We start from the raw sequence: 12,222 nt of genomic DNA, 5'->3' as shown, positions 1-12,222 counted from the left end.
CAGGCGCAGGTCGGTCGGGAGGGAGTTCCAGGTCTTGGCGGCCAGGTAGGAGAAGGACCTTCCTCCTGTTGTCGTTCTTCGGATGCGGGGGACGGCGGCGAGGGCGTGACTGGCTGATCGGAGATGGCGCTTGGGAGCGTAGAAGTTGATGCGGTTGTTGAGGTAGCTCGGGCCTTGATCGTGTAGGGCTTTCTGTGCGTGGGTGAGGAGACGGAAGGTGATTCTTTTGTTGACGGGGAGCCAATGCAGGTTTCTCAGATGTCCGGAGATGTGGCTGTGTCGTGGGATGCCGAGGATGAGTCTGGCTGAGGTGTTCTGGATCCGCTGGAGTCTCTTCTGGAGCTTGGCGGTGGTTCCGGCGTAGAGGGCGTTGCCGTAGTCCAGTCAGCTGCTGACGAGGGCCTGGGTGACCGTCTTTCTGGTTTCGGTGGGGATCCAACGGAAGATCTTACGTAGCATGCGCAGGATGTTGAAGCACGACGAGGAGACGGCGTTGACTTGTCTGGTCATGGAGAGGGAGGAGTCCAGGATGAAGCCCAGGTTGCGTGCGTGGTCTGTCGGTTTGGGTGTGGGGCCCAGGGCGGGGGGCCACCAGGAGTCGTCCCAGGCGGAGGGCGAGGAGCCCAGGATGAGGACCTCCGTCTTGTCTGAGTTAAGTTTCAGGCGGCTGGTCGTCATCCACTCGGCTACGTTTTTCATCCCTTCGTGAAGGTCGGCTCTGGCGGCGGCGGGGTCGTTGGTCAGGGAGAGGATCAGCTGGGTGTCGTCAGCGTAGGAGATGATGTTGAGGTTGTGTTGGCGAGCGATGGCCGCGAGGGGGCTCATGTAGACTTTGATTTTTTTAACACCCAAACACACAGATCTGGATTGTAGCTCCTACCAATTTGTTTTTTTTGTCACTAAAATGGCAAAGCTATCCACACGGTTCCATGCCACACAATTCGACTCCACACATTTCTGATCCAAACCACATAATTCGACACCAAACTACATAATACAATTCAAAAGCAAAATTATACAACACACCATATAAATCTAATCCTCACCACACATTACACATCATGCCAACAGAATTCAACAGCACACCACATAATTAAACTCCACAGTATACCAGTCCACAACACAACATACCATTCCACATAATTACTCTCCATAACACACAATCTCACTCCACATAATTCCAGTCGACTCAATACCACATAATTACCAGCCACATAATCCCTTAGCACATATGCCACATAATTCCAGTACACAAATCCACTTCACACCACGCAATTCAATGTCACACAAATAACTATTCCAACACAACCCACATAATTCCACTACACAAAACATATACACACTCCATAGCACATAGGTAAAAGACATTGATGTATACAATGCTAATAGCTCTAACTCAAACAAATGTGAGACCGATTGCATTTCCACTGCTTGTTTTAACAAGCATTAGTAATGCATCAGTTGCCTATGTGATTAAGTGAATTTTATTTTTTCTAATCATGGTCCAGGAGGAAGGAAAGAGCTCCCTAACAAATAACACAGGAGTATAGAGGATGTTGCACAGCAGACAGAGCCTGCTGACTCAAGAACTGATGATCCCGGTTTGAGTCTTGGCGGCGCAAAATCCTGTGATCCTGGGCAATTGCTTAATTTCTCAGAGTGATAAATTGCTATATAAATCTTCTACAAGACGAAAAGGCAAAACAATAATTCCAGCAAAGAGGATGATAACAGTATTTTGAACATGGGAAACTGATAAAAGTAGTAGAAGAGGAACATTCAGGAAAATGGGCTACGGCCTATGGAATGGAGGAAAAGTAAGTGCCACACAGAGGAACCAATGAGAAGCCAGGAAAGAGAGGGGGCGGAACGTAAGTCCTTTTTTAAGATTTATATTAAATATATATTAAATACAATAGATTTCTCAAGCAGAGCACAAGTGCTGTGCAGGCGAAACCTAAAAAAAGGAACTTGCCTCATATACAGCTCCTCTATCATCTCGCTGCACCTACTTGTATTTTAATTTAACCTACGCTGCCTTCTCTTGTCTCATTTGCTTCTGCTGCTCTGTGTTGTTTAGAATGCTCAACAGCTACAACTTGCTGCCAGCCTGCTCTTTTAAATAAAATAAATGTGTCCTGGTGGACTTGATATATTTCTAAAATGTCCCTTTTAAGTTGGGAATCTGCCCTCCTGTAATGGTTAATTAAAAACATAACAAATTACCACTGCATCATGATGGATGAATGTGCATGCATGGTAAGGCATGTACGAGTATACCTCATCATGGTAGTGTTGCTATAGTATGATGACACATGTGCATCTGTGTCACCACACATGCGTGTGTACTCATCATTCTCGTTCTAATATTTGTTGATGATGCTCATGCTGTCCAGCCAAAACAAACTATTTTTAATCATGCAGCTTACCAGCATAGCTAAAAACATTGCCAAAGCCAGTATACCAGCCCAAAAACAAAACCTATTGTCTTTGCCAATGCTTTTTTGGATGTAGGTGGTGAGAGATATGTGTGTTTAGACTGAAACTGCAGGTGACTTCCTTCAGCATATATTAGATGTGCACCAGTAGGTGATGGCTGAAATGCTGTCCAAGTCCCCAGTTCAAGAACTGAAACAGACAAGTTTCAGCTCTGGGAACTGTTGTAATATGTTACTTAACCAGCACTTATTGTAGGGTTCGTAACTGTAGTGATGTACTTCCTGTAATATAAATGTCAGGTGATATGAATCTCATAGAAGACAATGAGGTCATATATCGTGTGATGTCACTTTCTGTGATGTTATTGGGGTCCCTTGCGCTGTCCCTTCTATTTTGGTGAATTTGTGCCCTATTATGCCTGACACCCAACCCTTCTCTAGATGGAGCTGTGAGCCAAGGCATAACCAGTGCTTCTGTCCAATTAAAAGAGATGGCCTTCCAATATTTTGTCACTCATGTTTAAACTGTCTGCTTTACTCCCGATCTTCTTTCTCAGCTGACATCTTGCACAGACAGTTCAGGTTCAGACATGGTGTGAATTGACATGTATTATGAGACAAAACTGGCCTACATTTTAAATGTGAGGAAGAAGTTCATATTATGCCTCAGAGTCCTGCAGTGGGGCTCTCTGAGAATAGCCATGAAGAGAGAAGGCCAGACTCATCCACTGACACTAACATGATTTGCTGCATTTTCAGGTCAACACCAACGGACTCCTGTCTTTCTTGATGCCAGTCAGAATATATGACCCCCATCCATTTCCTGAGATGGCATACTCTGCTGTGGTGGCAGTCTACTGGGCAGATGTGGACATCAGAATAGCAGGAGAGATTTACTACAGACAAAGCACAGATCCAGACCTTTTACAAAATGCCACTTCAGACATCAAGACCTACTTCCCCAGCTATGACTTCACCGCCACATGGATGTTCATCGCCACCTGGGACCACGTGGCGTATTATAACTCTCCGTCACCACCAAGATTGGTCAGTGAACTTCATTTTAAATTGATGCCTTTAATTACGTTTTGAAGTGATTACTTGTGATGTCCTAAACATCTGTTAATGCCTAGATAACAGCATTACTAATGCACTCAGCATTCACAGTCTAAGATTACATGAGGTACCTTGGAAGCCCCCACACTGTTTGCACTCTAGAAGGGCATGAGACCTCCCTTCAGAGTCACACACTTAATTACATTCACAGAATGCTATTTGGTGACTTTGACACCTCCCCTGAGAGCTGCACTCTTCCTTACCCTCACAGAATGCTCTTTGAGTGTTCTGGGACCTCTACCAAGAGTCACACACCTCCTCACCATGACAGCAGGCTTCCTTAGGACGTTGCGACCTTCCATGAGAGTCACACACTTCCTTACCCTCACATAATGCTCCATGAGTGTTCTGGGACCTCTTCTGAGAGTCACACACCTCCTCACTATGACAGTCAATCAATCAATCATTTGCATTTGTAAAGCGCGCTACTCACCCGTGGGGGTCTCAAGGCGCTGGGGGGGGGGTCAGTGCTCAAAAAGCCAGGTCTTGAGCTGCCTTCTGAAGGAGAGGTGTTCCTGTGTGGCGCGCAGGTGGCTGGGAAGAGAGTTCCAGGTCTTTGCTGTCAGGTAGGAGAAGGACCTGCCCCCGGCAGTGGCCCTGCGGATGCGGGGCACGGCTGCTAGGGCTTGTCCTGTTGAGCGTAGGGTGCGATGGGGGCAGTAGAAGGAGAGGCGGTGGTTGATGAGTTTTGGTCCGAGGTTGTGAAGGGCTTTGTGTGCGTGGGTGAGGAGCCTGAAGGTGATCCTCTTGCTGACTGGAAGCCAGTGAAGTTTCTTCAGGTGTCCGGAGATGTGGTGGTGGCGGGGGATGTTCAGGATGAGTCGTGCGGCTGCGTTCTGGATTCGTTGAAGTTTCTTCTGTAGTTTGGTAGTGATGCCGGCGTAGAGTGTTCCGATAGTCCATGCGGCTGGTGACGAGGGCGTGGGTGATGGTCTTCCTGGTGTTGGTGGGGATCCAGCGGAAGATTTTGTGGAGCATGCGGAGGGTGTTGAAGCATGCCGATGTCACCGCATTGACCTGTCTGTTCATGGAGAGGGCGGAGTCCAGGATGAAGCCGAGGTTGCGAGCGTGGTTGGTGGGTTGGGGAGTGCTGCCCAGGGCAGGGGGCCACCAGGATTCGTCCCAGGCAGTGGGAGTAGGGCAGAGGATTAGAACCTCCGTCTTATCAGTGTTGAGTTTGAGCCGGCTGTCTGTCATCCAGTCCGCTACTTCCTTCATGCCTTCGTGTAGTCTTTTTCTTGCTGAGGTGGGGTTGTTCGTGAGGGAGAGGATGAGCTGAGTGTCGTCGGCGTAGGATATGATGTTGAGTCCTTGTTTGCATGCGATGTTCGTCAGGGGGGTCATGTAAATGTTGAAGAGGGTGGGCTGAGGGAGGATCCATGTGGGACGCCGCAGATGCCTTCAGTGGCTGTAGATCTGAAGGGGGGGAGACGGACTCTTTGTGTTCTTCCGGAGAGGAAGGAGGTGATCCATTCCAGGGCCTTGCCTCGGATGCCGGCGTTGTTGAGGCGCCGTATCAGAGTATGGTGGCATACCGTGTCGAAGGCTGCGGAGAGGTCCAGGAGTATGAGTGCCACGGTCTCTCCTTTGTCTGTCAGGGATCTGATGTCGTCTGTGGCTGCGATGAGGGCGGTCTCGGTGCTGTGGTTAGCTCTGAAACCGAACTGTGAGGGGTCGAGTGAGTTGTTGGATTCTAGGGCGGTGGTGAGTTGAGTGTTGATGATCTTTTCAATCACTTTTGCTGGGAATGAGAGGAGCGAGATGGGCCGGAAGTTTTTGAGTTCAGTGGGGTCTGCTGTAGGTTTCTTTAGGAGGGCGTTGAGTTCGGCGTGTTTCCAGTTTTCGGGGAAGTGGCGGAGGTGAGTGATGCGTTGATGACGTCTCGTAGGTGGGGTGCGATGATGTTGTTGGCTTTGTTGAATATGTGGTGCGGGCATGGGTCGGATGGGGATCCTGAGTGGATGGAGTTCATGATGCGGGTGGTTTCCTCGGTGGTGGTTGGGTTCCAGGTGTGGATGGTGGTGTTGTCAGTGTCGGTTTCCGGAGGTGGGTTCGTGTTGGATGTGGAGAGGCTGTTGTAAATATCGGTGACCATGTGGTGAAAGAAAGCCGCGAGGGAGTCGCAGAGATCCTGAGAGGGGGGGATGGTGTTGTTTTCAGCATCAGGGTTAGAGAGTTCCCTGACGATGCTGAATAGTTCCTTGCTATTGTGGGCGTTGTTTTCGAGCCTGTCTTTGAAGGATCATTTTCTTGCTGCGTGGAGGAGTTGGTGGTGTTTGCGGGTGGCGTTCTTGAGAGCAGACATGTTCTCGTCGGTCTGATTGAGGCGCCAGGTTTTTTCGTGGGTGCGACATTCTTTTTTGGAGTCCTTGAGGGTGGGGGTGAACCAGGAGTTTTTCTTGTGGTTGTCTTTGTATACCTGGGTCTTCAGGGGGGCCAGTAGGTTGGTGCAGTCTGCGATCCAGTTTGTGAGGTTGGTGGCCGCTTCGTTGGGGTCTGCGGTGCTGGTTGGTGGGTTCTGGGAGAGGGCTGTGGTGAGTTGTTCGGTGGTGACTCGGTTCCATTGTCTTCTTGGTGGTTGTTGGGCGTGGTGGTGTACGGTGTTTTTTTTTAAGCTGAAGTGGACACAGCTGTGGTCCGTCCAGGATAGTTTGGTGGTGTGGCTGAAGGAGATGTGTTTGCTGGAGGAAAAGATCGGGTCGAGTGTGTGTCCGGCGTAGTGGGTGGGGGTGTTGACCAGCTGTTTCAGTCCGAGGTTGGTGAGGTTGTCCAGTAGGGTGGTGGTATTGTTGTCAGCGTGGTTCTCTAGGTGGAAGTTGAGGTCACCTAGGAGTATGTAGTTGGTGGAGGGGAGTGCGTGTGGGCTGATGAAGTCTGCGATGTCTTCGCTGAATTTTGTGCGAGGTCCTGGTGGTCTGTAGGTGAGGGTGCCTCTGAGGGTGGTCTTGGGGTCGGTGTGGATTGAGAAGTGCAGGTGTTCGGCGTCGGGGAGCGTGTTGTCGGTGTTGGTTGTTTTGCGGATGGAGCTCTTGTGGACGATGGCGATGCCTCCTCCGGTGTGGTTAATACGGTCTCTCCTGATGATTTTGTAGCCGTCGAGGATGGCTATGGCGATGTCGGGAGCCGAGGAGGGGTTCATCCAGGTCTCGGTGAGGAAGGCGATGTCCGGGGTTGCGGAGTCGATGAGGTTCCATATTTCGATGGCGTGCCTGTGGACGGATCGGGTGTTGATCAGGATGCATTCGAGTTTGTTTCCGGGGGAGTTGTTCTTGTTGGGTGTGTTGGGTGTTTGTAGGCAGGTGAAACGGCAGTTTCGGGAGGAGAAAGGTCCGTGGGCTCACTTCGGGGTTGCGTGGCAGCAACCCGGTGTGTGTCCGTGGTTGAGGGCGGTGAGGGTGGCGGAGTTGTAGGTCCGGCGGGGGGTGGGGGCCAGGGGTCCTGGCACTGGGTGCGGTCCAGGCGCGGACGGGCGCAGACGGGCTTGCCTTTGGCGCGCCCGCTGCGCGGCCTCGCAGGGGCCGCCATTTATGGGGTAGCTGGGGGAGGAGGGGTCAGCTGGGAGGTGGGCGGCGGGCGGGTAGGCGGGGAGAAGGCCAATTTGTGGGCGAAAACGGCAGGAAGGGGGTGGCGGGAGTGGGGGAGCGGAGGGAGAGGGAAGGGGGGATCTGAGGGGGAGAGAAGAGAGTTTTGGAGAGTTTTTAGAGGAATGTAAGGATGGCAAACAACGAGGGGGAATCTGTGGAGGGAAAAACAGAGGCACAAAAAGAGGTCAAACAACGAAGGGGAATCTGTGGAGGGAAAAACAGAGGCACAAAAAGAGGTCACACAACGAAGGGGAATCTGTGGAGGGAAAAACAGAGGCACAAAAAGAGGTCAAACAACGAAGGGGAATCTGTGGAGGGAAAAACAGAGGCACAAAAGAGGTCACACAACGAAGGGGAATCTGTGGAGGGAAAAACAGAGGCACAAAAAAGAGGTCAGACAACGAAGGGGAATCTGTGGAGGGAAAAACAGAGGCACAAATAAGAGGTCAAACAACAAAGGGGAATCTGTGGAGGGAAAAACAGAGGCACAAAAAGAGGTCACACAACGAAGGGGAATCTGTGGAGAGAATAAAAGAGAGAGAGACCAGCAGATGGCAGAGAGCACTGGTGGCGCTGCACGAGGCAGGGGGAGCGACCTACCCTTGGGTCAAGGGTCGCTACCTCCGCCTCGCAGCGACCGCCATTTATGGGGTAGCTGGGGGAGGAGGGGTCAGCTGGGAGGTAGGCGGCGGGCGGGGAGGCAGGGAGAAGGCCGATTTGCGGGCGAAAATGGCGGGAAGGGGGTGGCGGGAGTGGGGGAGCGGAGGAAAGCGAAGGGGGGATCTAAGGAGGAGAGAAGAGAGTTTTTGAGAGTTTTTAGAGGATTGTTTGGATGGCAAACAACGAGGGGGAATCTGTGGAGGGAAAAACAGAGGCACAAAAAGAGGTCAAACAACGAAGGGGAATCTGTGGAGGGAAAAACAGAGGCACAAAAAGAGGTCACACAACGAAGGGGAATCTGTGGAGGGAAAAACAGAGGCACAAAAAGAGGTCAAACAACGAAGGGGAATCTGTGGAGGGAAAAACAGAGGCACAAAAGAGGTCACACAACGAAGGGGAATCTGTGGAGGGAAAAACAGAGGCACAAAAAAGAGGTTAGACAACGAAGGGGAATCTGTGGAGGGAAAAACAGAGGCACAAATAAGAGGTCAAACAACGAAGGGGAATCTCTGGAGGGAAAAACAGAGGCACATAAAGAGGTCACACAACGAAGGGGAATCTGTGGAGAGAATAAAAGAGAGAGAGACCGGCAGATGGCAGAGAGCACTGGTGGCGCTGCACGAGGCAAGGGGAGCGACCTACCCTTGGGTCAAGGGTCGCTACCTCCGCCTCGCAGCGGCCGCCATTTATGGGGTAGCTGGGGAAGGAGGGGTCAGCTGGGAGGTGGGCGGCGGGCGGGTAGGCGGGGAGAAGACCGATTTGCGGGCAAAAACGGCGGGAAGGGGGTGGCGATAGTGGGGGAGCGGAGGTAGAGCGAAGGGGGGATCTGAGGGGGAGAGAAGAGAGTTTTGGAGAGTTTTTAGAGGATTGTAAGGATGGCAAACAACGAGGGGGAATCTGTGGAGGGAAAAACAGAGGCACAAAAAGAGGTCAAACAACGAAGGGGAATCTGTGGAGGGAAAAACAGAGGCACAAAAAGAGGTCAAACAACGAAGGGGAATCTGTGGAGGGAAAAACAGAGGCACAAAAAGAGGTCACACAACGAAGGGGAATCTGTGGAGAGAATAAAAGAGAGAGAGACCGGCAGATGGCAGAGAGCACTGGTGGCGCTGCACGAGGCAGGGGGAGCGACCTACCCTTGGGTCAAGGGTCGCTCCCCCTGCCTCGTGCAGCGACAGCAGGCTTCCTTAGGGCTTTGAGACATTTCCTGAGAGTCACACATTTCCTTACCATCACTGAATGCTCTATGAGAGTTCTGGGAACTCTCCTGAGAGTCACACACCCCTATACCATGACAACCGTCTTCCTTGTGGGTTAGCGACTTTCCCTGAAAGTCACTCACTTCTATACCCTCACAGAATGCTCTGTGAGGGTTCTGGAACCTATTCCAAGAGTCACACACATCCTTAACATGACAACAGGCTATGTGAGAGCTTTGAGACCTCCCCTGAGAGTCACACAGTTCTTTACCATGACAGAATGCCCTATGAGAGCTTTGAAACTTTACCTGAGAGAAAAACACATGTTTACCCTGATTGAATGCTGTAGGAGAGCATTGAGTCCCCCCTGATAGTCATCACTTTCTTACCCTCCTAGAATGCTCTGTGAGTGCTTTGAAACCTCTCCTGAGAGTTGCACACATCATTACCCTCACCAAATGCGCGATGATGTCTTTTCCTGAGAGTCTTATTAAGCTTCACTCTGATAGCAAGATATCTGGGAGCTTTGAGAACTTCCCTGAGAGGCACACACTTTCCTGCCCAGACAGAATGCTGTTTGATGGTTTTGAGACCTCCATGAGAGTCACACAATTCCTTACCCTCACAGAATGCTCTATGAGGGTTCTTGGACCTCTTCCAAGAATCACAGACACCCTTACCATGACAGCAGGCTGTGCAAGGTGTTTTAAGACTTCCCCTGAGAGTCAGATGCTTCCCTACCCTCACAGAATGCTCTATGAGGTATTTGAGACCTTCCCGGAGAGTCACACATTTATGTAACCTCACAGAATGCTCTGTGAGGGTTCTGAGACTTCTCCTGCGAGTCACACACTTCCTTACCTTCATGGATTGCTCATGAGTGACTGAATGCCTCCCCTGAGAGTCACACACTTTTTTACTGTCACAGAATGCTCTGTGAGGGTTCTGAGACCTCTCCTGAGAGTTACACACTTCCCTACCCTTACAATGTTTTATGGGGACTTTAGGACCTCTCCTGTGAGTGACTAATCTTTTCCCTCATAGAACATTCTACTAGGGCCTTGATACCATCCTTGAGAGTCACACAGCTGCGTACCATCTTTGTAGGCGCCTTGACGCCTCCGGGCAAAGTCGCGCGTTTATAAGTTTTATTTCATTCATTCATTCATTCATACCATGACAGAATACTCCATGAGGACTGTGATACCTTCCCTGAGAGTCACAAACCTCCTTATTTAATTTATTTATTTTAAAGGTTTTGAATAGCGCGGATATGACCCCGGAGGGTATCAGAGCGCTTTACATAGGTATAAGTAGACAAAGGAAAATAGGTATTTGAGAGAAACCTTGGAAACAGTGCGGCGATAAACAACAGGGGCAGGCTTACCCTCACAGAATGTTCTGAGACCCGCCTGCCCGCAGACTCTTCGAGGGGGCTGACACCATAACACACTGCCTTGAGATGTTAGGGACGTGAGACCTCTCATGAGAGTCAGAAGATTTGTAGCAAAATGCAAAGGGAATCCTACTCAATAAGAAACAGAGCAATTAAAGGCTATCCAAAACAATGGTCCTTTTCAGAAATATAAATGTATACTTGATGGAAAAATGAGCATTATCGAATGGTGAGACTGTTTGGAGGATGTAGACCGAAAAAGCAGGGCAAAGTAGTTAAAGACTGGTTGTGCTATACAGAATATTAAACTGTATTTAAAAATATTAATAAGCAAAGGGCATGGTGTCCCATTTGAAAAAGGAACATTTGCGGAATTGGAATTCTTTCCAGGATACCTGAAACACAACAGATCTTGCCCAGACAAACCTGCAAAAATCATGTTTACCCTAGGGGGATAGGGGTACTCCCCCTGTCAAAGGCAAGAATCAAGTTTAAGAAATTCACGCTCATTATCTGGCGAGTAAGGGATTGGGACCTCTTTCCCCTCAATTTTCAAATAACTCTAAGCAAGCACCCGATTCTTCCAAATATAAATGGGATAACAAATAAAAAAATAAAGAAAACAATACACAATCATGGGGTGAGTCTCCTCATCGCTGAAATCGCCGTCGCCGTACCAGAACAACCCACGCCACTCCTCACACTGCGGACTGGCGTGGGTTGTTCCGTTACAGCGACTGCGATTTTACCATAACTCAATTTATAAATAGGAGCACTTCGAGTGGACAACGTAAACTGACTATTGGGGACAACCCACCCTCCAGGAAGATTATATAGAAGCAGTTAGGACCCATTACTTTAGGTGAATATAATATTAGGACAAAGAAACTCGGATTATAGAATACCTATGACGCATGGGAATTGCGATTACTAATACCCCTTTTCATACCGACGTTGCAGTTAAGGTTGACATGTAATAATACTCACCAACAATATAAGACTCAGTTCCTTAATAAGCCCTGAAGAAGTCCCAAGAGGGTTAAAACGCTTTGGCGGCAAAGCAATCAAGTGATGTTAATTGGAAAATGAGAAAACTGAATTACAACCAATAAAGGATTTTTTGGTACAACTACTATCAAGATATATGATTATTTGATATTATTCTGTCTGGGAAGTCTTTTCTATGTTTGATATATTTGGTTTCGAATGGCCTATATAAACTGCATTGCACTGGCCATACTATTATGATACACATTTCTCGAGTGCAGGGTCAGTGTAGTATTTTGCAGATAGTGGATCTTGTTCCACCATAGTGGGATGTATATTGGTCACATCCGAAACCCGCGGCACCAAGGTTCGAAAATTCATTAAATAGGTATATTGAGCAGTGACGTTTGGTGCTGGAATCTGTTAAGCTCTGGACCTCATTCTGTATATGCATAATTCATCCAGGTTATGTGACCAGTAATTATTTTCTCTTCCACCCTAACTAATGTAGGTCAACACCTTTCAAGTGGTTTTGATTTCCAATGGCTCCCTCTCCTTTGTCCTGTTGAACTATGGGAGCATCCAGTGGACTAAACAATATTTAGAGGTATGTCTGTTTTGTACAATTCACTCTCATGCAAACTTCTTTTTGTGCTGAATATTACTGCTCTTGATTGCTCTGATCTGTCCAGGGCAGCCCTACCCCTTAAAAGCCTATTGACTACTCCCTGACTCCAAGAATTGTATAATGATTTGTCCTGCCCTGTCCTTTTGAATGCTTTTTTGAATATTTTTCTCTGAATAACTACGTAATTGTTCTTGTGTCACAGGCCTTATGAACA

General features: G+C 49.0%; 1 protein-coding gene across 2 annotated transcripts in view; it reads left to right on the top strand.

The window, feature by feature from the left end:
- The window catches only part of LOC144804633 (uncharacterized), a 303,027-nt gene that overhangs the window by 135,400 nt on the left and 155,405 nt on the right, over positions 1-12,222 (top strand). For both annotated transcript variants that reach the window (XM_078671922.1, XM_078671921.1), the window contains exons 5-6: positions 3,198-3,485; positions 11,892-11,987. In XM_078671922.1, coding sequence (XP_078528048.1) covers positions 3,198-3,485; positions 11,892-11,987 — 384 coding nt within the window. The remainder of the gene's footprint in view (positions 1-3,197; positions 3,486-11,891; positions 11,988-12,222) is intronic.

The sequence above is a fragment of the Lissotriton helveticus genome, chromosome 1_2, assembly GCF_964261635.1.
Source record: "Lissotriton helveticus chromosome 1_2, aLisHel1.1, whole genome shotgun sequence".
NCBI lineage: Eukaryota > Metazoa > Chordata > Amphibia > Caudata > Salamandridae > Lissotriton > Lissotriton helveticus.
Note: the sequence above shows the minus strand (reverse complement) of the source record. Positions and strands in the feature narration are given on the sequence as shown.